At 43.6% G+C, this 23,349-nt stretch overlaps 1 protein-coding gene across 1 annotated transcript in view; it reads left to right on the top strand.

Moving 5' to 3' along the window:
- Positions 1 to 22,259, top strand: part of LOC115797901 (histone acetyltransferase p300) — a 26,715-nt gene extending 4,456 nt beyond the window's left edge. Inside the window, 30 exon segments of the mRNA XM_075074449.1 lie at positions 561 to 579; positions 582 to 739; positions 1,208 to 1,541; positions 1,895 to 2,008; positions 2,339 to 2,578; positions 2,953 to 3,058; positions 3,173 to 3,298; positions 4,337 to 4,454; positions 4,725 to 4,866; positions 5,305 to 5,379; positions 5,649 to 5,734; positions 6,024 to 6,176; positions 7,323 to 7,832; positions 8,348 to 8,756; positions 8,859 to 8,977; positions 9,127 to 9,190; positions 9,357 to 9,532; positions 11,518 to 11,606; positions 13,265 to 13,345; positions 13,832 to 13,888; positions 13,983 to 14,060; positions 14,199 to 14,266; positions 14,515 to 14,665; positions 15,012 to 15,158; positions 15,300 to 15,413; positions 15,518 to 15,683; positions 15,795 to 15,962; positions 16,161 to 16,322; positions 16,449 to 16,730; positions 16,844 to 22,259. Coding sequence (XP_074930550.1) covers positions 561 to 579; positions 582 to 739; positions 1,208 to 1,541; positions 1,895 to 2,008; positions 2,339 to 2,578; positions 2,953 to 3,058; positions 3,173 to 3,298; positions 4,337 to 4,454; positions 4,725 to 4,866; positions 5,305 to 5,379; positions 5,649 to 5,734; positions 6,024 to 6,176; positions 7,323 to 7,832; positions 8,348 to 8,756; positions 8,859 to 8,977; positions 9,127 to 9,190; positions 9,357 to 9,532; positions 11,518 to 11,606; positions 13,265 to 13,345; positions 13,832 to 13,888; positions 13,983 to 14,060; positions 14,199 to 14,266; positions 14,515 to 14,665; positions 15,012 to 15,158; positions 15,300 to 15,413; positions 15,518 to 15,683; positions 15,795 to 15,962; positions 16,161 to 16,322; positions 16,449 to 16,730; positions 16,844 to 19,951 — 7,620 coding nt within the window. The 3' untranslated portion in view covers positions 19,952 to 22,259.
- Positions 22,260 to 23,349: the final 1,090 nt, after the last annotated feature.

Genomic DNA, 23,349 nt, shown 5'->3' with positions numbered 1-23,349 from the left:
TTTACCCAATCAAATGCAGTGAGGGGTATTCTTGGTTAGGAATAGGTAAAAGAAAAAAACTCAGGGGAGCCTGTGATGGCGTCCTCAGTGTGGATGGAGAAAAGGAGAATCACGTCATATTGCTGTTACACACTCTTTGCTACTGTAAATTGCTGTTTTCATGTGTTTCAGATTGTTTTCTAATGATATAGTTGGAGCATGTTCTATCTTCAGCAGTGGGAGATTTAATTTACTTAGTTGTTCCCTTTAACTTTGGCTCTTCTAAAGTTTATGGTGTGAGGAAGCAGTCACAAAACCAGCTCATTTAATAATTAAGACTTGATTTCTTGAGGAAACACTGCAAGGTTATGTGGTAAACTATCAGACCACACTGTTCTGGGATCTGTAGTGCTTAGGTGCTCAAGTCATCATCACATCAGTGACATTCAGTTTACCAAAAGAAGGCAAAGATAAATTTTAAGTCTTCTTTCATTCTCATATCTTCATGATTCTCACAAATCTTTCTTTTCTTTTGTTTTTTTTTTTTTGTTTTTTTTTAAATGTGTATTTTCATCTGTCAGATGGGGATGATGGGGAATCCAGGGGCCCATTTGGAGGTCCATATGGAGGTCAAGGGAATCAAGGTCTGGGAGGCGCAGGGCTGGGCCCTCAGCTCCAGAACAAAGGTCCCATGGCCAACAGCCTGACCCAGTTCAGTGTGGACAAAAAGAACCAGCCCATGCAAGGAATGGGTGCCATGGTAAGGGGGGGGGGGCAAACTGATTTTTTTTTTTTTTTTTCCATTGGTATCATGAAGCAGAAGATCAAAAAAAGCAAAAACCTGACATGTTTTAAAATATTTCAGCTCTCCATCATGGTGTTTTTGATCATTTAGCCAGCCAAAAATTGATGTGAAAGAAAACCTAAATGTCAGCTATTCAACAGGGCTGACATTCACTGATACCGCTTGTTTGGCCAGTATGTCATTGCATCTCTAATATAATCAAAAACTCGATTAACTCTTCCTGCTGCACTACCTTTTCACGTCTTTTCATTTGACTCCAACAATATACTCTAGTACTGCTGTAAACACTATCCTTTTTTTTGATCCTCCACCCCCTCTTCCATTTTTACTCCCTCTGATCTTCTGCCTTCTCTTTATTCCGTGTTTGTTTTCTCTTGTTTCCACTGTCTCACCTCTTCTTATTGCCTCCCACTTTCCTTCCAGGGCACACAGCAGTCACAGACAGGTGTGGGTGGTCCCACGGGTGCACCTGTGGGAGGAGGAGCCCCCGGGATGGTGCCTGGCGCTCAAGCAGGTCTGGTGGGTCCTGGTACCCAGGTTTCTGCAGCATCCGCTGCAGCTGGAGCACCGCCCACAGCTGACCCTGAAAAGCGGAAGCTAATTCAGCAGCAACTGGTACTCCTGCTACATGCACACAAGTGCCAGCGGCGGGAGCAGGCCAATGGTGAAGTCTGGCAGTGCAACCTGCCCCACTGCCGCACTATGAAGAATGTCCTCAACCATATGACTCACTGCCAGGCTGGCAAGTCCTGTCAGGGTGAGTAGAAAGGATGCTGCATGCTCCTGGAAACACTGGATAGAATAATCCCTCCTGGAGCTGTCAAGCAGGCTTGCTTTAACTAGACTGGCAGTGTTCCTTGTAATGAAAGTATGTCTCACCCATTAGAGGGGTGTAGCATTTAAGGACTTGGGGCGTAAACTTCATTACGTTTTGGCTGCCTGATTTTTGAGACTAGACTACTTATGAAAACAACCAAGTTTTTATGGCTTGAGTTTATTGTTTTTTTTGGTTCCTTCTTTAGCTTTTGTTTTTATTTTTTTCCCCCCCTTTAATGCACCTCCATTTCCCAACTCCTGATTCCCCGTCTGTTTTGCCTCTTTGGCCAACAGTTGCTCATTGTGCATCATCAAGGCAGATCATCTCCCACTGGAAGAATTGCACGCGACATGACTGTCCTGTCTGCCTGCCGCTGAAGAATGCTGGAGACAAGAGGAACACGCAGTGTGAGTGTCTGTATCTGACCAAAAAAAAAATGTACCTTTGTTTACATTTGTGTACATTTCCTTTCTTTTTACCATGGGATGAATCTTTTAGATATCATGCTGTCTTATTGTCATTATCAGTCTTTTTTATATCAGTATATTTGTAAACATTGTAATGCTAATATCTATTATATTGTGCTGAATTTGACAACGTTGTTTTGGGTGTACTTTAAACATATTTTATATTACACAAAAAGTTGGCTGAATTTTATATAAATATTTAGTAACTTCTTTTTTTATTTCAAACAGATGTGATGTATTCATAACCTTTTGCTTTTTATGTCTTTACAGCTTTACTTGCAGGGGCCGCTGCAGGACTAGGCAGCTCTCTTGGGGCAGTCACTGGTAGCCAACCAAGTGCTCCCAGCCTCAACCCGCCAAGCCAGATTGACCCCAGCTCTATAGAAAGAGCCTACGCTGCTCTGGGCCTCACCTACCAAGGGAACCAAATCCAGGCTCAGACTTCCCAGCCCAACATGCCCAACCAAGGTCTGCAGGGGCAGGCTGGCGTCAGGCCTTTGAATCCAATGGGTGAGTTTAATTTATTTTCAGTAAAAAGACATTGTCTGAGTTGTCTGCTCTTTTTAGCACTCAGTGCTAAGCATTTTCTTTTTCAGAGGCCAGACAAGAGGTTAAAGGACCTTCAGTTTTAGAATTAGATTACTGTATACTTGAAGTGGCTTTTCAGAAGCTGCTTATTGCCAGCGGGAGCGATGAAAAGAGCTATATAAAAATGGCAGATGTCGCTGGGGAAAATGAGCATCTCAAGAATATGTTTCATGCCATATAGCTCAGTGGCATGTTGAGGGACATGTCCAGAGAAAGGCATGCCCACTGTATCACTATTGTTAGAATAGGACAGTGAATAAAGATATATAATTTCCTTTCTTTTCCATGTGGTGTAGGTGTGAATCCTATGGGAGTGAATGGAGGTGTGGGTGCTCCCCCTCAGAGCCAGCAAGCCAGTCTACTGCAAGATACCATGATGCATCTTAATGTGAACAGCCAGGGGTAAGAAGGAACACAAATGCCTTTAAAAAAAAATTTGGTCAGTTCTACGTGAGACTATGTCATACATTTATTTTTAAGAAGCCATTTAGAGGATTCCCTCTGTGTCTCTGTTAGTCTGATGAATGATGCTGGTGGGGTCGGTTCCATGCCTACAGCAGCCCCTCCCTCTGCCACAGGCATGAGGAAAAGCTGGCATGAGGACATCACGCAGGACCTACGAAATCATTTGGTACACAAGCTGTAAGTATTAAAGAGAAAAGCTGCATTATTTGATTTTTTTTTTTTGCACCTATGATCACATCTAGCTTTGCCTTGTAAATACAGGTTTAAAAATATTCTAAACAAAAATATATTATTCCCTTTATTTTAGCTCTAATTCATCTGCTTGGATATGAAGGGTTAGGTTAAGTTGGCTGACTGTAACTACAGTTAGTGCCTGTTACATGTAGCCTTTGCAAGCACTAGTGGAGAGATGGCAGCATACATGAAGAAGTGTGGGCCCTCGTACCTGTGTCATTCCTCCCAGTGTCCTAGGTGGTGCCATGTAATCCTTTAGTATAGGCATAAACACAAAAGATGGTCAGCTTTGCTTAAATTAGACCTGTTATGCTTTCTCTGTTTCTATCATATTTGTACTGCTCCAGTGGTGGATTGTCATATTAAATATGGCCAAAGTTTCATATATTGACAGCAGCTTATGTGTAAGTTATACCCGAACGCTTGTTTTCAGAGTTGTTTTTACCTTTTTCAAACTCTTGGATCTGAATGATTTCATCAAAATTGGACATCCTTGTCGTGGTCAGGTCAGGCACATGGCTCAGTCTGTGCTGCAGCCCCACCTACCTGCTAAAACCTTGTTTGTTAGGGACAATTAATTAGAAGACACCTGTCTTGAAGCAAGGGTGAGTCGCTAAAACGGCTTATTTCAGACAGAGGATGAACTGAGGAGTTGCACCATAACCCAGTGTGAGACGAATAAAGATTACTTTGAACTGTCAGTCATACAAATCTACTCTAGTAAATCTGGGAATAAAAAAATATGCAGTTAAAAATAATCAAAAGAGGTCCACTTTAAGAAGAGATGTAGTGCACAATAGTAAAGTAAAGCATAAATAATGTAAGAATATTTTTATATACTGGCATCCACACACAAACAATCCTAAAGGAAGCATGATTATGGTTTTGATGTCATTCTCATTAATAACACGTCAGTTACATAAATTTCACCTTATTTTCTTTCATCTAATTTTCCTCCTCTCTTCACTTGTCGCTCCACAGCGTCCAGGCCATCTTTCCCACTCCTGATCCTGCTGCCCTCAAGGACCGTCGAATGGAGAACCTGGTGGCTTATGCCCGAAAAGTTGAGGGGGACATGTATGAGTCGGCTAACAGCAGAGTAAGTTGCCCTCTCCTCGACAAATCAGGGGTGTTTGTGTTTCAGTAAGTTTCTCTGACAGTCATAGACCTGTCTTAAAAGCTAAAAACAACATATGATGCTGACAAATTAGTTGGGAATTAAATTTCTAGCAGCAGGTGAAGTACTTTCTTTTTTTTTTTTTTTTTTTTTCCCGCTTGGTAACTTGTCTTTTTCTGTAGATGGAAAAAAAGCCACAGAAAATGTTATTGTTGTTTTTTAATTTCCTTATCTCTGGCCCTCTTTTGTCAGGCTGAGTACTATCATTTGCTGGCAGAGAAGATCTATAAGATCCAGAAGGAACTGGAGGAGAAGCGGAGGACCCGACTCCAGAAGCAGGGTCTAGGCCTTGGGCCTGCTGGCATGGGTCAGCCCCCCACTGGACTGCCTCCAAGTGAGTGGCCATGTGGGGTGGTTACACTTAGATTTGTAGATCTAACTCGATAGAATGTGACATTTTTAATTAGTTGTTTTATATTATATTTTACCTCATGAAATGGATTTAGTGGACGCTTCAGTGTGTGAATGTAGTAGTATTTGTATCATATTTGACTATGACCTGCAATCTGCTATCTTCTTTTTCCCAGTATTTGCAGTACAATATCTTCTACAATATAAGATCTGTTATTTAAGAGGTGCAGGTTTTTGTTGAAGAGCTTGCACACATTGCTAGCAATCTATACCACAGGCTTTTGAAAGTCAATTAAACTGCATTTGCCGGTGTTGCTGAAAAAAAGATTAAATGTTTTAGGGTTTGTACTAACCCCTGTGCTCATGCTTGGTGCACAGATGACAGCGTGACTTCCTTTTTGTCTTGCTCTTGTTTTTACAGACGGTCCCCTAACTGACCCAGCAATGGTCCGACCACCTGGACCAAATCAGATGGGCAACAGAATGCAAAGCCCAGGTAAGGCATGTCCACAAGGACCCTCGTGCTCACTGTCTTTTCACGAAATTTACATCATTCTGACCCGAGCAGATCCTAGCCACATCTCGGGTGTGTAAAGTATAATCGGCTTTAGAGTTGAGCTTCAGTGCCCTCATGTTGCCACAGCATCATGTTAAAAAAATAAATAAAACAAAACCAAAAAAAGCACTTTTTAAAAATAAAGTCTTATGTAGAGTCCATACAAAATGTGTTAGTGTTTATACGTCATAACTTGTGTGTTTTGTCAGGTATGAATCAGTTCAACCAAATGGGAATGCAGTCTATGGGCCAGAGGTCGACACCTCCTCTACCCATGGGAGCATCTGGCAACCAGGTCAGTACGAAACACACTGTCTGATATTGTGTGTTTTTAATGTGCCACATAATTAAGAGTACACCGTGGATATCAGTATTTTTCAGTGCTTTCATGAAGATATTTGCCGACCAGAACAGTTTAAAGGAAGGGAAAATAAATTAAGTAGTTATTAAAGTAATTTAGAGTAATGTTCTTAATTAATTTATTCTTTTTTTTTTTTTTTTTTTTTTTTAAAGTCAAACTGTCAGCAAATAAATAAGTTGGCTTTTTTTGAAGACCCCTGCATTTCCTCTTTTTGAAAATTCAGATGGGAATGGTTGGACCCAGAGTGGGGCAGCCCAATGTCAACCAGCTGCCCAACCAGTATCTGTCCCAGGGACAGTTTCCTGGCTCAGGACCTGGAGTTGGAACAGCTCAGCCTGGGATGACACCGCCTGGGGCACCGGGAGGCATGACACAGGTAAGACAGCCCACATGTCTTTATCATGTTGGTCTTAGAAATATTTTTTGTAAATCTGTAGCAAGCTGTATTTAAGTCTTTAATAAGGACAGAGGTCAGTAAGTATCATCTCTGTCGTGAATGTGTCAGGTGTGAGGAGAAGCATGTTGTACAGAGTTCTGCTCTGGTTTTCAAAGTGCCCAGTACACAAAGCATCTAGTTATACACCTAAAAATAGGGATACACCAATCTTTGGATCAGATATTGTTCCAATTGTTGTTTTTTTAAAAAAAAAGCTGGATTGGATATTTGTGAGAATGAGCTTATTGGTGGTCCAAGTTACTTGGTTCAGTTCCATGTTGCTCGATGTTATTCCAGCAGTAGTGCGTATCACTTAGAGGAAGCTAACAGGAAAGGGTCAGCACTTTTTACTTAACCACTGACTGTGGTCAAATTTGTTGACATGATACAAAGGCTCCGACACTGCTTTCCCTGTGTGTGTCTGTTTATTTCTCTCTCAGTTGTTGGGAAGCTTTTGCTGCACTTACAGTAATACAAAGTGTTGTCGCCAATTAGATTAATATTGACTTCACACTATTGCTAGCTTCACTCTACAGGCGAGGTGTGTATAAGGATGCGCACTTGCTGTGAGAATAGGGAAGGAGGAGCTGGTCCGACTGTAAATAACACCATGAAGTAGCCTAATGAATCTCACACTGAGCTGAAATTGTTACGTTTAAGTTAAGCCTAAACATAAAAGAATGTGGAATCATTCTTAACACAGGTATCAGACTTGTCCTCGGTATTGGCAAATATTTAGAGACGAGCTATCTGTATCTTATCTAAATTATAAAAAGCTGGATTGGCGCATTAAAAAAAACTGAAGAAGGCTCCCCAGTATTTCCTTGATTGTCAGATGGTACTACAATGTTCTGGGTTAATATAAACCTTCATGCAGTAAAATGTCTAAAATCTAACTATAGAAGATGAGTATCTTTCTCATTATTGTCATCCTCTGAAAGTGTTGATAGAATTTCCCTAAAGTATGATGTTACGGAACATATAGGCAATCTAGCAGAACCTGATGTGATCTTTTTTTGCATATAAGATCGTGGTGTTCTTCAGGTACCCTTTCCATGTCTTAACCAACTCTTTTTCTGTCCTCAGACACAGATGGGCACTCCTCCCCCTCTCTCAGTTGCGAGTCCTCTAGCGCAGTCGGGTTCAGCTGGTGCTCCCAGTGGGGTCCCTGCAGTAGGGTCAATGGGTCCCCAAAGCGTGGGTGGTGGAGGTCCCAACTCAGTTGTTGGAGCCCCTGCTTCCTCAGTGACTCCATCTAACACAAACCAGCAACCCAACTCTAACCCTCATTTGGGAGCCATGCGTGGCAGTTCACCCTCTCCTGCTCACAGCCGATCACCTGCTCACAGCCGATCACCTACTCCCCACCAAACGCCCCCCAGGCTTGCTGGGTCGCAGACACCACAACCGCACACGCCTAATGCATCGCACCTGGTGCCACCTCCAGCTCCTCAGCAGAGCCAGCTTGGTCAGGGCCCGGGCTCCAACAAGCCCCTCCAGCAGCAACACATGGGGCCTTCTGGTTCAACCACTCCATCTCATCCTGGACTGGCCTGCAGTTCAACACCGCATGGTAGTCAGCTGCCACGCACTCCGGTCAGTCTGATATTTTCTTATACTTGCATTTATTAGAATGGCGTTTATAATATATGTATTAGAAACTTGAGAAAGAGCTGTAAATCATGGCATTAGGATAATTTTTCTGTTTTTATCAAGTCTGTTGTATATAGTACAAAAGTTTTAAACAATGATGAAAATGCTTTAAAGAGAAAATGCTTTAGAAATAATAGCACAAATCAGATCAAATTTTGGTGTGGCCATGCTTTGGCTCCAATGTAAATTTACTCAGTTCCCCAAAGTTCTTTACATCACTCTCCTTCTCCTCCTCCTCCTCATCCTGCCAAGCACCTTTTAGAAGCTTAAGCCCCCAGAAGAACATCTCACAGTGCCCTACATTGTCGCTTAATGCAACACCAGAGTATGAGCAACTTGTGCAGTTGTATTGCATTTTTTTTTTCTTCTTTCATTTTTACTTGTATGTTCCCTGTCATGCATCGCTTTCATATTTACTACTTTTGTGCACCTAAGTCTATTTTTGCATCTGTCTTTAGTTGTCTCAGAAGGGTTCATTCCCAGCTGACAGTCAGGCCCCGACTCCAGCTTCTGTCAGCAGTCTGGACACTTCGTCCCAGCAGCCACATTCGGATGCTTCGGCCACCAACGTTGACACTAAGATGGAGGTCAAGCATCAGGATGAGGAGGAAGAGAGTGATGCCGGCAGCTGCTCCAAAGGAGGGAAGCTCAGCAACCTCAAAACTGAAGAAAAGCCTGTAAAATCTGAACTGAAAAAAGAAGAGTGTTGTGGAGAGGGAGGTAAAGGAGTTCCTATGGATACGTCGATGACAACACAGACGTCAGGAGTAAAGGTGGAAGACAGGAAACCAGAGGTGAAGAAAGAGGTGAAAGAGGAAGAGGAGACTTCGGAGGCAGTTGTACCACAGGCCCCAGTGAAAAAGAAGAGTAAGTCAAACTTAAGTTTTTGCCTGCTGTTTTATGGCCACTGGAAATGAATCATTTTTATTATCCTATCATCTCATTCTACCCTCTTCATTATTCTTCTAGTCTTCAAGCCAGAGGAGCTTCGACAGGCCCTGATGCCCACACTTGAATCGCTCTACAGACAAGACCCAGAGTCTCTGCCCTTCAGGATGCCTGTTGACCCACAACTGCTCTGCATACCTGTAGGTATCCCTGCTGAGGTTTAGGTTTATTTTTACTTGCTCATTGTCATATTTGCAAAGAAAACTTGAGTTTTAACTTGTCTACGTTTAAATCCTATAAACTTTAGCAGAAGGTGTAACTGCTCTGCTTTGACATTCTGATGTTGCAGGACTACTTTGACATTGTGAAGAACCCGATGGACTTATCAACTATCAAGCGAAAGCTAGACACAGGTTAGTATATGCTGTCGCATTTAACACAGAAACTTAATGGACCGCAATGGTGTGTATAAATTTGGGGGTGTGAGGAGTTATTGTATGAAAAAGGAGGGACTAGCAGCACAAACATTTTTAGATTTAGGTTGGAAAGTTGTCGTCATGGTGTGTGTGCTGGTTTTAGGTCAGTACCAGGAACCCTGGCAGTACGTGGAAGACATCTGGCTGATGTTCAACAACGCCTGGCTGTACAATCGCAAAACATCACGAGTCTACAAGTATTGCTCCAAGCTGGCCGAGGTTTTCGAGCAGGAGATAGACCCTGTGATGCAGAGCCTTGGCTACTGTTGTGGGAGAAAGGTGAGACAAAGTGCTGCATAACTGGCTGAATGGGTGAAGTGGAATAGGAGTGGGCACAGAAGAACTGGTTAGCGGTGTTGTATTGGTTAGAGCCATAGATCAGATAGGATTAAAAGCATTCTGTGGTGTTAATGTCTTTTGAGAGTCACCTGTACGTGTCACTTGTGCATGTAAAGGTTGAAATGGGAGCAGTCTGCCAAAACATCTAGTGAAAGTGGATTACATAGAGGCAGACAGATGCACCACATATGTTGACAGCCCTGAGCTCACACACATAAAAAAAAAAAAAAAAAAGGAAATGAATAGATGAATTTAAGTGACTTAATAAAGAAACCTTTAGCCAGTTGGTTGTTTAGCTAAATGTGAATTCATAAATGCTGTCTTAAGGGGTCTGAGCTGTTGTGCAGAAATTTGCAGTTTGTGTGCAAATAAAACAAAGTACTATTAATGCACTGGATCTATGACACGTCCCCAAATTATTATTTACATTCGGTGGACTTCACGCTTTGACACGTGAAAAGTTGTGCGCATGTTTGCACTGGTTAAAATTAACACGGCTAGTCGACTCGTCACAGTATCACCCATTTACAGATTAACTTAAGTACTACAAACTTTAGTGTAGTGGCTAAATATTAAACAGCAAAGCCCTTTAACTGTTCATGTATACCAGCCACTCTTAACACATGAAACAACCTCCAGAAAGAAGCTCAACAGGTGAACCAATCCACGGAGTATAAAACTGTACCATTTCATAATATCCACGTTAACTTTATACCGCCGAACTTGTCGAATGCGACACAGCGTACTTGAAAAGTGCCGCCGTTCACGGACTTCCGGCAACAAATACTGTAATACCCCTATATGGCTGAGAAGTGCAATTTCTGAGCTTTCAGGAACCGTTTGAATTTTTCCGATAGGACAAACAGTCACAGAGTTACGGTAAAAACTTCTGTCAGCTGATCAAAGTTCCTTTGATCAGCTGACTCGGTGCTGATACGCTACATCTTAACCAGCTGTTCACGACTAGTAAAGGCAGGAAACCGGCGCTTCAGCGGCGATCGCCTGGCTTTAAAGGCTTAAAGATGTGCGTTTGAATGTCTTGACAATGATTCAGATGAACGCTTCTCATTCACATCTGAAAATGGAAGCAAGTGAAGTGGGTTCATATCTAAATTTGGCCTTGAGCATGCCACTGCTATATCACATTTCAGCTCTCATTAGACTCCGCTATTTTTGGTTTTGCAGACAAATAACAAAACTGATTGGCCCTTGTTATTAAAGGCTGGCTGAAGGCATGACTTTTTACAGTGTGGCAAATCAGAGTAGAGTAGTTTAGTTTTTTTTTCTCCCCTCTGATAAAATAAAAACCTAAACAGAACTTAGCACAGTTTGGTTCCTGTGGATGAGTTAATGTAGGTGGAATATGGATGTAGGTTTCTCTCATAGTATCCATATTTCTGTTAACATTTCACCTGTTTTTGTTTCATCATGTAAGTCAGCTAAAATATTAGCATTTTTCTTGAAATCATTTTTATATATATACGTGCTACTGTCACACTGTGATTAAACTGAGGGTTAATATTAAGCACTTCTTAGACTTGATAATAGAACTGTTGTATAGTTCAGGGTTGTTAACTTGGGCAGCTGTCCCAGCAAGAGTGTGGGGGGTGTGATGCACTTTAATGCTGCACTTGACTCAAGTAGCACTGTCCACCAGCTGTAATGCTAATTGTACAGCACAGATGGAACAGCTGCCGAGGTGGAGCTCTGCATATGCAGAGGTTGAGGGACACAGAAGTAAGACTCAGGTAGTTTATTTCCCACTTCCTACATGAAGAGAGCACTAAATCACAGTTAGCTTTGTTCACATGATGACTGAATGATTTGGGAGACCAAAGATACAGTTGTTGACAGTCAAGAGGTTAATATGTTCTTTATCCTTTTTTTTTTTTTTTTTTTTTTTTTTCTTTGCTTCTGCCCATCAGCTGGAGTTCTCTCCTCAGACACTGTGCTGCTACGGAAAGCAGCTGTGCACTATCCCCCGAGATGCTGCATACTTCAGCTACCAGAACAGGTATTCAGGGGGGGAACGGAAGAGCAATAACGAAATTAAGGGTAATGGGAAGAATTGATGGTAAAAAGGGAAGAGATCCATTAAGAACTGTTTAAACACTGAAAACAAATGCCAAGTGATTATCTCATTAATGTTGTTTCCTAAACACTTCCCTTCACTTCATGTTCTCCTTTTTTTTTTTTTTTTTTAATTTAAATACTTCCACGTTGTGCCTAATGCACCGGCATTTTAACAGTCAGTCCACTTATGACATTCTTTAAGGTGTGTGTGTGTTTTCTTTTTAATGAAAGCTCAGCTCAAAATGTTTAAACACTCACCAGTGTTTCCCACACAATTACATTTTATTTGTGGTGGTAGGGAGGCAGGCAGTGTACGAACAGCTGCATATCAGTGTGTGTGCACGTGAAAGGAGGCACACCCTCGCATCCTTAAGCTAGTTAATGAATAATAGTATTTCTATGCTGTGACAATAATTAACAGAGGCATAATCACCTGCTGCCTTCAGTAAGTAGCCTATCCTGGATTGACTCCAGCTCCATCGTCTTCGACTGCAGTTGCCGACTGTATAATTCTCGTTCTGCTGTGCAGCCTCAGTGAGCTACAGCGTAGCGGCACTAGCTCTTCACCTGCTGCAGGTTATGGTTAGAGTGGCCCTCCAGAGCAGATCAAAAACTGCCATCACCAGCTGCAGTCTGAGACAGTTGAGTGAATCTGTTCCATCATAGGGCAAGAAACTTGAGACAGCTGAAGGCTATGGAGGACCAGCCCAGCTGGTTGGCAGTGACAGAACTTTCAAAATAAGAGCAATGGCTTGACCACTATTAATCAATCATGTTAATTTTGAAAGAAGTCAAAAATAAATTGCATAATATTTGTGGGTTAACCGCCCAAGGAAAATTTGTGTGTGAGGAAACGCTGCCGACACATACTGAAGTCAGAAGAAGCTGGACAATAAATGCCATACTTTTAAAATATGCCCTTCATCTTTCTTACCTGTGTTAATGGTCTGTTTTTGTATTTTGTTTTTTAAATACACTCATAAAAACTTTGCTGGAATGCGAAAGGACCGACTTTAAAATGAACTGCCCGAATGAACAGCTGAGCAGTCGTCTGTGCTTACTTGTTCATTATCTGTTGAGTGTTTGTACTGCGTCCTGTTCTACAGCTTCCTGCTCCCATTTAGCTCCTGTCGACTGTGCTCCTGCTCCGTTAGCTGTGATGGTGGTGTTGTTGCTGCTCATCCTCTCATGTCCAAATTGCTAATCTGTGCTTTGCCTCGGCTCTCTGCTGTGTGTTGTCTTGGATGTTTGTCCTGTCTTGTCTTGTCCCTGGTCCATATATGACTTGTCTGTCCTCCTTTCCCCAATTGACTGTGATATCTACATTGGCTTGCTTTTGCCTTGAACCACCATCATGCACCTCCAACCCCACCCCACCCCCATTCCCTCACCCCTTAAAATCATGACTGGCCGTTGCGGTGACGACTTCCCTGCTGTCCTGCGTTCGTCCTTCCTGCACTTCCTGCTTGCTTCGCTTGTGGCACCCTGCCTTGCCCATGTCCTATACCATTTGGTGACTGCCCTCCCATGCGCTGTCTGTGATTGACTGTGCTGTGGGGAACGGTGTAGTTCACCAAAATTTGGGCTTCTTGCTGACAGGTACCACTACTGCGAAAAGTGTTTCAACGAGATCCAGGGAGAGACCGTTTCCCTGGGTGACGACCCCACCCAGCCACAGACGTGAGTATTAGTCAATAAAAAAAACGTGACTTTTCGAAACATATATGTTACCTTTCAGAGCGCTAGATCCTTTTTAATGTTTTCCATTGAATCTTGTCAGTCTGTTATGCTCATTTCCATTACATTAAAAAAAGAAAAGCCATAATAGGCATACATAAATAATATTTCATAGTTTAAATTTTACCATTAAGGCCATGAGATGTAGACTTCACACTGAACTCTACCTTTGATGCACAACACAACCTTAACACTTAGTAACCAACTATTGCTATCAACCCTTAACACCTTTTTTGAATGCAGCTATGGTTGCTGCAATAAAATCTGTGTCAAGGTATCACTAAACCGTGGAAGTGAATATGAATAGCTACAGTTACTTTCAGCTGCTCGCTTATTCACAAAGGGTCGCCACAGCAGGTTGCTCTGCATATCTGATTTGGCAGATTTTACACTCTTTATGTCAACAGTATCCCTCTTTCTTGATTTCAGATCAATAAACAAGGATCAGTTTGAGAAGAAGAAGAATGACACACTGGACCCTGAGCTGTAAGTCAGTCTTTGGCCCAGTCTAACTTTCATTTGAGGGGCAAAAAAGATTTAAGTGTCTAAGCTGTATCCTCGCCTCTGTCCCTGTGGTCAGGTTTGTTGAATGTATGGACTGCGGGCGCAGGATGCATCAGATTTGTGTCTTGCACAACGAAACAATCTGGCCAGAAGGGTGAGTGGCCTTTTTGTTTCCAGTTGTTCTGATGAGTTCTATAAATGTCTAGCTGCCACTAAAAAATGGTTTGTTTTGTTTCCCCCAAATGTTTGTGGAGTGACGCAAACTTTTATTTTTCTTATTTATGCTCCATAGTTTTGTATGTGATGGCTGCTTAAAGAAGGCAAATAAGATGAGGAAGGAAAACAAGTATTCTGCCAAAAGTAAGTGGAACGCTTTCTTAAACAGGTTAATTAATGTTGTCTATATGTTGCACATGCACAACCATTTGACCACGCTATGACATAAAATAATTACAGTTGTAGTTTGCATTGATATTCATCCAGCTTGATGTCTTTCCTTGCTGTTTTTTCACAGTATGTTAGATGTACAACTACAAACAGAAGTTTTTATATTTTTCTAGTATTTAGTGCTGGCTGTTTTCTACAGTTGTTGACTAACTGTCCCACAGGGTTGCCCCAAACAAAATTGGGCATTTTTCTGGAGCAAAGGGTGAACGACTTCTTAAAGCGACAGGCCCACCCAGAGGCTGGAGAGGTCTTCATTCGTGTCGTCCATGTATCTGATAAAGTGGTGGAGGTCAAACCAGGCATGAAGTCCAGGTACAACAACACTCTTTCCATCCGGAGCTGGAGATGCCGTCTAGTTTACCTACAGCAGCTTCTGTATGTTGGATAGATAAAGGGATTTTGTAAAATGAAATTGAATGGAAACTTGCAGCCCGGTGAAAGCTGCAACGTTACATTCACTGTGATAAGGAAACATTTTTTGTTCTTAAATTTTCTAGCATAAAAGTGCTAACAGTACTGTTGAAATGGAAACTAAGAGTTAAAGTAATGGTGGTGTTTAAATAGGTTTAATCGAGCTAACAGAAATCTCTGAGTTGCGTTTTGTTTGAACAGATGCATCATTCACAGCCCCCACATTAACGCGTTCTTTTGTCTCCAGGTTTGTGGACAGCGGTGAGATGTCCGAGTCATTCCCATACAGGACAAAAGCCCTTTTTGCGTTTGAGGACATTGATGGAGCAGATGTCTGTTTCTTTGGTATGCATGTTCAGGAGTATGGATCTGACTGTCCTCAGCCCAACCAGAGGTAAAGAAATTACCATATTGTTAAATCTTTACCAAGTATTTTGTATTTTTTTTTTTCTACTTTGGAATAAAAAAAAAAGAAACATTTTAAATGTAGTTACAGCAATTTCTTATACACATCTTTTCTTTGTCACCCACTCAGGCGAGTGTACATCTCCTACCTGGACAGTGTACACTTCTTTCGGCCGCGGTGTCTAAGAACAGCAGTTTACCATGAAATCCTCATTGGGTACTTGGAGTATGTGAAGAAGTTAGGGTGAGTGCTGTTACCAAACAGAACATTTATTTTGGTTAGGTTATTTTGACACATTTGGCCAGTCGTTGCATAGTGGTTATTGTGGTCTCTTTTGCACTCCTTAGCTACACCACCGGCCACATCTGGGCCTGTCCACCTAGTGAAGGGGACGACTACATCTTCCACTGTCACCCTGCAGATCAGAAGATCCCAAAGCCCAAACGCCTTCAGGAGTGGTACAAGAAGATGCTGGACAAAGCTGTGGCAGAACGCATTGTGCATGACTACAAGGTAAAGGGGCATTTTTTAGCCCCCGGACTATTTAGAACAGGAGTAAATATTAACTTTGATGTACACGTGTAGCACATGTATAATAACATTGCTGTCTGTTTACCCCAAAAGGATATCTTCAAGCAGGCGACAGAGGATCGTTTGACCAGTGCCAAGGAATTGCCTTACTTTGAAGGGGATTTTTGGCCTAATGTGCTGGAGGAGAGCATCAAAGAGCTGGAGCAGGAGGAGGAGGAGAGGAAAAGGGAGGAGAACAGTACTTCCAATGAGAGTATTGATGTAAGAATAAATGACTCAATGTGCTTCTTAAATCTACATGCATTTTGCTGATTAAAATAGGGGTGAATAATGGTTAGTATTACAAAGAATGGTTTCTCACCTTTGTGTGTGTGTGTGTGTGTGTGTGTGTGTGTGTGTACGTGCTTGCTGACTGTGTACTCACTGATGGGTTTGTTTTAAATCACCGTTTTGGTGCAGGACACAAAAGGAGACAGCAAAAATGCAAAAAAGAAGAACAACAAAAAGACAAGTAAGAACAAGAGCAGCCTGAGCCGAGCCAATAAGAAGAAGCCAGGGATGCCTAATGTCTCCAATGACCTGTCACAGAAACTCTACGCCACTATGGAAAAACACAAAGAGGTATGGGGTGGAGGGGGGACTAAAGATTTGGGATATTTCCATTTTGGGGGGGTGGGTCACTGGCACAAGGTTGGATTTATTTTAAAGACTACATTTCATTTGCTTTCACCTCTTTTCCTGTCCTAGGTGTTCTTTGTAATTCGGCTGATTGCAGGCCCAATGGCAAATGCCTTGCCCCCTATTTCTGACCCGGATCCGTTGATGGCATGTGACCTCATGGATGGTCGCGATGCTTTCCTGACACTGGCCCGAGACAAGCACCTTGAGTTCAGTTCGCTGAGGAGGTCCAAGTGGAGCTCCACGTGCATGTTGGTGGAGTTGCATAACCAAAGTCAGGACCGCTTCGTTTACACGTGCAATGAGTGCAAGCACCACGTGGAGACTCGTTTCCACTGTACTGTTTGTGAGGTGAGTTGGAATGAGGTGGTTTTGGTTTGTCTCATTTGCTGTAATGGCAGAATAAATGGGGTTAGGATTTACTATGCTGCTGCTAACTGCTTTTTTTCCGCCATTTGTCTCAGGATTACGACCTCTGCATCACATGCTATAACACTAAGGGCCACGAGCACAAGATGGAGAAGTTAGGCCTCGGCTTGGATGATGAGAGTAGCAACCAGTCTGCTGCTGCCACTCAGAGCCCTGGAGATTCCCGTCGCCTCAGCATCCAGCGCTGTATCCAGTCGCTTGTCCACGCGTGCCAGTGTCGAAACGCAAATTGCTCTCTGCCATCCTGCCAGAAGATGAAACGTGTCGTTCAGCACACGAAAGGTTGCAAGAGAAAAACCAACGGCGGCTGCCCCATCTGCAAGCAGCTTATTGCGTTGTGTTGTTACCATGCTAAGCACTGTCAGGAAAACAAGTGCCCCGTCCCGTTCTGTCTAAACATCAAGCACAAGCTTCGCCAGCAGCAGCTGCAGCACAGGCTTCAGCAAGCTCAGATGCTAAGGAGGAGAATGGCCAGCATGCAGAGAGTGGGCCAGCCTACTGCTGGAGGAGCACCTGGGGGCAATGGGCTGCCCTCTCCTGGAGCCAACAATGGAGCTACTGGTCCTGGTACCCCTACATCAGCTGGAACACAACCTCCTACCCCACAGACACCCACCCAGTGTAACATGTCTGCACCTTCTCAGCAGCAAGGGGTTGGGATGGGTGGCATGGGAACGCCAGGTGAACAACAGCAGGTTCAGCAGCAAGGTGGCGGCATTCCCACTCAACACCACTTCCATCAGTTTCAGTCAGTGGGTGGAGGGGGGATGATGAATGCTCCTCAGCAGCAGATGGTACCTCAGCTTCAGCAGCAGCCCCCAAATCTCCAGCAACTCCAGCAGCAGCAGCATCCTGGTGGTTTGCCGCCATACAATCCCAGACCAACTGGAGCCTCTCCTCTCCCCCAGTCCCTTGGAAAACCTGGAATGGGTCCAGCCACCCCTCCTCAGCAGCAACAACCACCCAACCAAGGCCAGGGGCCCATGAGTGTCCAAGGCCAGCAGCAAGGGCCACCCCTGGCTGCTGTAGAGACGGCCCTAAAAATCCAGCGCCTTGCAGAGACCCAGAGACAGATGGCTCAGGCCCAGGCACACATCCGTGGCTTGGGACAGGGGGGCATGATACCACCGCATTCTCATCACCAGAACAACCAGGCCCAGATGGGAATGCCCCACACTGGGGCCCAGGGCATGCCCCCCCAGGCTCAGGGAAATGTTGGAAGGACTATGTTAGATCCACAGCAACCAGGAGTGCTAGCAGGGATGCAACAAGGTGGCCCGCAGTCACAGTTGCCACCTCATGTTCAGCAGCAGGTTCAGCCAGGAGGTGGTGGACAGCTTCAGCCAACAAATCAGTGGGGTGCTGGGGGACCAACCATGAACCCGCAGCAACGGCCAAACATGATGGGTCACATGGCACCACAGCAGCAGCCAGCAGTTCCCCAACAGCAGCAACAACTGATGAATCCGCAGCAGCCTCAACCAGGAAACCGAGTGTTGATGCAGCCGATGGGAGGGGCAGGAGGGATACCTGCTTCAATAGCAGGTGCAGCTGGATCAGGGAACTTACCCCAGGCGGCACTACAAGATCTGCTGCGAGCATTGCGTTCCCCAAGCTCAGCCTCGCAACAGCATCAAGTCCTCAACATCCTTCGTTCTAACCCAACGCTTATGGCTGCTTTTATTCGACAGAGAGCAGCCAGGTATCAAGGTGCTCAGGGTGGTCCTGGAGGAGCAGGTGGGCCTCCACAAGGAGGCCCTGGAGGTGTGAGGTTCCAAGGGGCTGCTGGAGGTCTGCCTGGAGCCAATCAGCTTGCCAGTATGGATGGACAACAGCAGGTTAATGTGAATCAGACAGGTCAGCCAGGGATGAACATACCTCAGGGTGGAGCAGGGGGAGGCAATTTGGCCACCATTGCTCAGCTTCAGCAGTTACAACAGCGCCCAGTGTTGCCTGGCAACTTACAGCAGCAGCAGCAGCAAATGGCCACTTTGCAGCAACAGCAACAACAGGGAGCATTGCAAGCAGGCCAACAAGGGAACATAACCAATATGACACAGTTCAGAGAGCTGTTAATGAGAAGACAGTTGATGCAGCAGCAGCAGCAGCAACAACAACAACAACAACAGCAGCAAATGGGAAACCATGGCCAGTTCCAGCAGCCTCAAGGACTCCAGCAGCAGCAGCAACAAGGCCAGCAAAGCTTCATGCAACCTGGTCAGGGACAGCCAGGGATACCCCCTTCTTCTCAACCCCAGCCCGGGGGGGGTGTAGGTGTTCCCCAGCAGCAAGGAGGACCACAGGGTGGGCCAGGACAGCTAGGCCAGCAAGGCTACCAGAACCCCATGACACAAGTAGCTGCAGTGCTCCAGCAACGGATCCAGATGCAGATGCAGCAGCAACAAAATCAAATGGGTGGACTTCAAGGACAAGATGTAGGGCCCAGTGGCGGTGCTGGAGGACCTCCACTCCAGCCTGGACAAGGCGGATCAGGGCCAGGGCAGCAACCACAAGGTGGAGTTGGTGGTACGGGTGGTGGCCCTCCAATGCCGCAGACATCCCAAGGCATGCTCCCCCAGAATATCCAGCAGAGGCTCCTGCAGCAGCAGCAGCAGCACCTGGGAGGCGGTTCTCCAGCTCAGCATAGCAGTCCTATGAGTCCCCAGCAGCAGATGGCTCAGTCCCCCCATCACCACCTACAAGGACAAGGAGGACTTGGTCCAGCAGGATCACTCAGCAGTCAGGTCAGGTCACCACAGCCCTCACCAAGGCCACAGTCGCAGCCTCCACACTCCAGCCCGTCCCCACGCATGCAGCCTTCCTCCCAACCTCAGCCCCAGCCCTCACCTCATCGCATCTCCCCACAGACTCAGACTGGGTCACCCCACCCGGGTCATCTCAGTCAACATTACTCCAATATGGCACCACCTCAACCGCCTCAACCCCAGCAGCAGCAACCAGGTAGTTCTGTAGATCCTAGTCAGTTCAGCTCAGACCAGAACTCAATTATGTCCCAGCTGAGCGGGATGACGGGGATGCACGGTGGACAAGGGGGGCAGTCGGACATGTTGGGTGGGAATAACAGCAGCAACAGCAACAACAACCAGGAGCTGGGAACGAACATTAACCACAACCTGATGTAGCCTTGACTCTGTACTGTCTCTCCGTCATGATGCTCTGATCTGTTGCCCCAAAATAACAAACTGCCATGAAAGGAGAGAGGGGGGGGGGGGGGGGCAGCTTTGGGGTTTTAGAAGTTTTTATTTTTTATTTAAATATTTTTCTGATGTATAAATATGAACTGAGGCTTCCTTCCTATGGGAGATGCAACATCAATCTTAGAAGTCAATAATTGAATAAATTAAAACAATGGTAAGTTATTGCTGTTAATAAATATCTATATATTTTTGCCAATTGTGTACAAAAAGGTGGAAGGTCAGTGTTTCAGGTTGAAGATATTACTTCCTTAAGTATATGACACAATATTTTTGGGGACTGAGAATTTTGCCTTTTTATGAATATTTTTAAGAATTCAAATGTTGCTAAAAATGAAAGTGGGTTGACATGATATACTTTTTTTTTTTTTTTTTTAATTGTTTTGTTTTCCTCAAATACCCAGTCATGATTGTATCTATTTTGCAGAGTACGTTTATTTTATTTCTATATTATTATAATTATTTTGTTCCCTCGACAATTTGTTAAACAAGCATCGACATATCTTCCGTTACCTGAGGCTTTTTCTGGACACACAAATGTACATTTTTCTTTTTTTTTTCCAGTGACTGCAGCAATTCAGATGTATATTTATTGAGTTTGATTAGGTGGAAGGTGAAGGTGTGTTCAATGCAGTTTGATTTGTTGTTCTTTGACAGCTATCCCAGGTTTGTTTTCTTTTTGTCAGGATTTCTGTGATTTGAATTAAACCTTAAGTGTTCTGGCTAGCGGGTGAACCTGATGCAGGTTTGGTCGTACTTTTCTGTAAACAGTCGTCACACCTGCGCACACACGGGGATCCTTTTGTTCCTTTTGCTCGCGAACTGCCTCTGCGCAGTTCTCCTGCGAATGTGCACACTTTTTCCTCACCTTTACTTCTCCCGCTCCACCATCTGCAATATTACAGAGAGATGAACTGTGGATGCCTCATCATCTAAATGTATTATACCTGTTTGAAGCTGGCTGATTTAAAAAAAGAAAAGAAAAAAAAAAGGTTCTGTTGTACATATATTAGAGCTGTTTATGGACTGTAACCCTGAGAAAAGGTCGCTGAGGTCGTTTTAGGGCTGCGGAGGTTTTTTTAGATAATCCTGCCTGTATCCTCAACCCTGACGGTTTTCCTTACAATATTCCACTCTTTTTCCCTTTGTTCCGCATTCTCATGACTGCCTCTCAGCCACAAGGTTTAATTCACTGTTAGTACTGTACAAAATTAAGAAATGGTGGACTTCGATACTGTTTTTGTAATGAATATGAAAGATGTAAAAAATGTACATAATTTAAAAATCTTATGAGCGTTTCCCCTTGTTTGATTGGATATTTGCTTGTATGTGTTTGGAGAAAAAAAAAAAAAGTGCTCCTGAGCTACTGTACAGTATTGTTTTGTTGGTTTGTTTTTTCTATAATGTACAGTATGGGGTGTAGTAGGTCACAAGCACCAATGCGCCTTTTTCTGTGTATTTTTTGACAAGGTTTTCGGGAGGTTATAGCAACCAGTCACACGCCTAAACAATCTGAAAAGTTAAGACAGGAAACCTGCATGAAGTTGAGCCGAAGCCGGGGTTGATTAGAGGTGTGACCTAAGAGTTCACATTTGGTCATTTAGCTTTTTATGGAGAGGACTGAAGACACAATATTCACATACTCACTATTTTTCTTAAAGGTTGGGCTTGCTGGGTATGGGGAAGGGAACGCATCAGAACCAGGTGGCAATATATCTTGAGACTTATTTTATAAGAAAAAAAAACAAGGAAAATCTGTCTTTTATAAATAGATATATTATTTAATTTTATTTTTTGGAAATAAAACTTGAAGCTACAGGAATTAATAGATAAAACATGTTTTGTTTTTGTATTAAAGATGTTATGGTGATGCAAAAAGACACTGCAGACAGTCTGTCAGTTTGCCTGGGGAGGCCTTGGAGAATATTATACCATCCTTTTTGAAGAAATGTTTCATGTACATGAATATAGTTGTAAACATACTGAATCACTGTACAAACTGATGGCAACTGAACAAATAGTTTTGTTTTTATTATTTCTTTTCCTAAAGAGACTGGAAGTAAGACTATTTAAATATTTGTTTAGTATTCAAATGGAATCTTTGACCACTCTTTTTCTGTTTTTTTTTTCCCCTCTAAACAATTTCGGTGCTTGCTGAGAGAAAGCAAAAATAACTGTTGCTCCACTTTCATTAGTTTCTTTTAAGTTATTTTGGTGGTCTGATTGTTTTTTGCCAATAAATTAATTGTACAATAAAGTATGTTTGTACCATTGGAAACTCCTGTTGCCTCTTTTTTTTTTTCACATTCATTTTCTGCCAGTGAATAAATGACAGTATGATGCGTTTGAGCATCAGTTACAAACTGCTGTGCTACTCCCATCAGCTAAGAGCAGAAAGCTGAGGCTACAGTTTGCATGGGCTTGACAAAAATTGAACAGAAGCTCTGCAAATGTTTCCTGGTCTGATGAGTCTTGATTTCTGCTGCAGTGTTCGGATGGTTGGGTCAGAATCTGGCGTAAACAATATGAAAGCATGGATCCATCCTGCCCTGTATCAACGGTTCGGGCAGGTGGGCATCAGGGAGTATTGCCTTGGTACACTTTGGGCCCCTTAGTAAAATGGACTAGTTCTTATATAGTGCTTTTCTACTCTAGCTGAGCTTACTATATAACATTCACACACATTCATACTCTGAGAGTTGCATCGGGGAACAACTTGGGCTTCAGTAGAGCTGCTCTACCTCCCGAGCCACAGCCACCCCCACTCAGTACCAACTGAGATTGATTTTTGCTGACCATGTCCATCCCTTTGTGACCACAGGGTACCCATCTTCAGATGGCTGCTTCCAGTAGGATAACACTCCATGTCACAAAACTCAAATCAAACTGGTTTCTTTAACATGACGGTGAGTTCAATGTACTCAAATTGCCAAGTCTCAATTGAATAGAGCGCCTTTGGGATGCAGTGTAATGGGAGCTTCACGTCATGCCAGCCAGCAAATCTGCAGCAGCTGTGTGATGCTGTCATGTCAATACGGACCAAAGCCCTCAGAGGACTGTTTTCAGCACTTTGTTGTATCTCTGCCATGAAGAATTAAAGCAGTTCTGAAGGCAAAGGGGGGGGGGGGGGGGGGGGGGTCCATCCTGGTAGTAGCAAAGTGTTGTTAAAAAAAGAGGCCGGTGAGTTTATCAGTGTCAAAGTATCACATACATTACCACAAACTGCAATGAATATACAAGCAATTTTATGCATTCTGCATGCAATCATATGTACACTAATGTTTCTTGCCAAGCTGCAGTATGTGCTGAAATTATAAATAATAAAA

Source organism: Archocentrus centrarchus, chromosome 19 (assembly GCF_007364275.1).
Source record: "Archocentrus centrarchus isolate MPI-CPG fArcCen1 chromosome 19, fArcCen1, whole genome shotgun sequence".
Lineage (NCBI taxonomy): Eukaryota > Metazoa > Chordata > Actinopteri > Cichliformes > Cichlidae > Archocentrus > Archocentrus centrarchus.
Note: the sequence above shows the minus strand (reverse complement) of the source record. Positions and strands in the feature narration are given on the sequence as shown.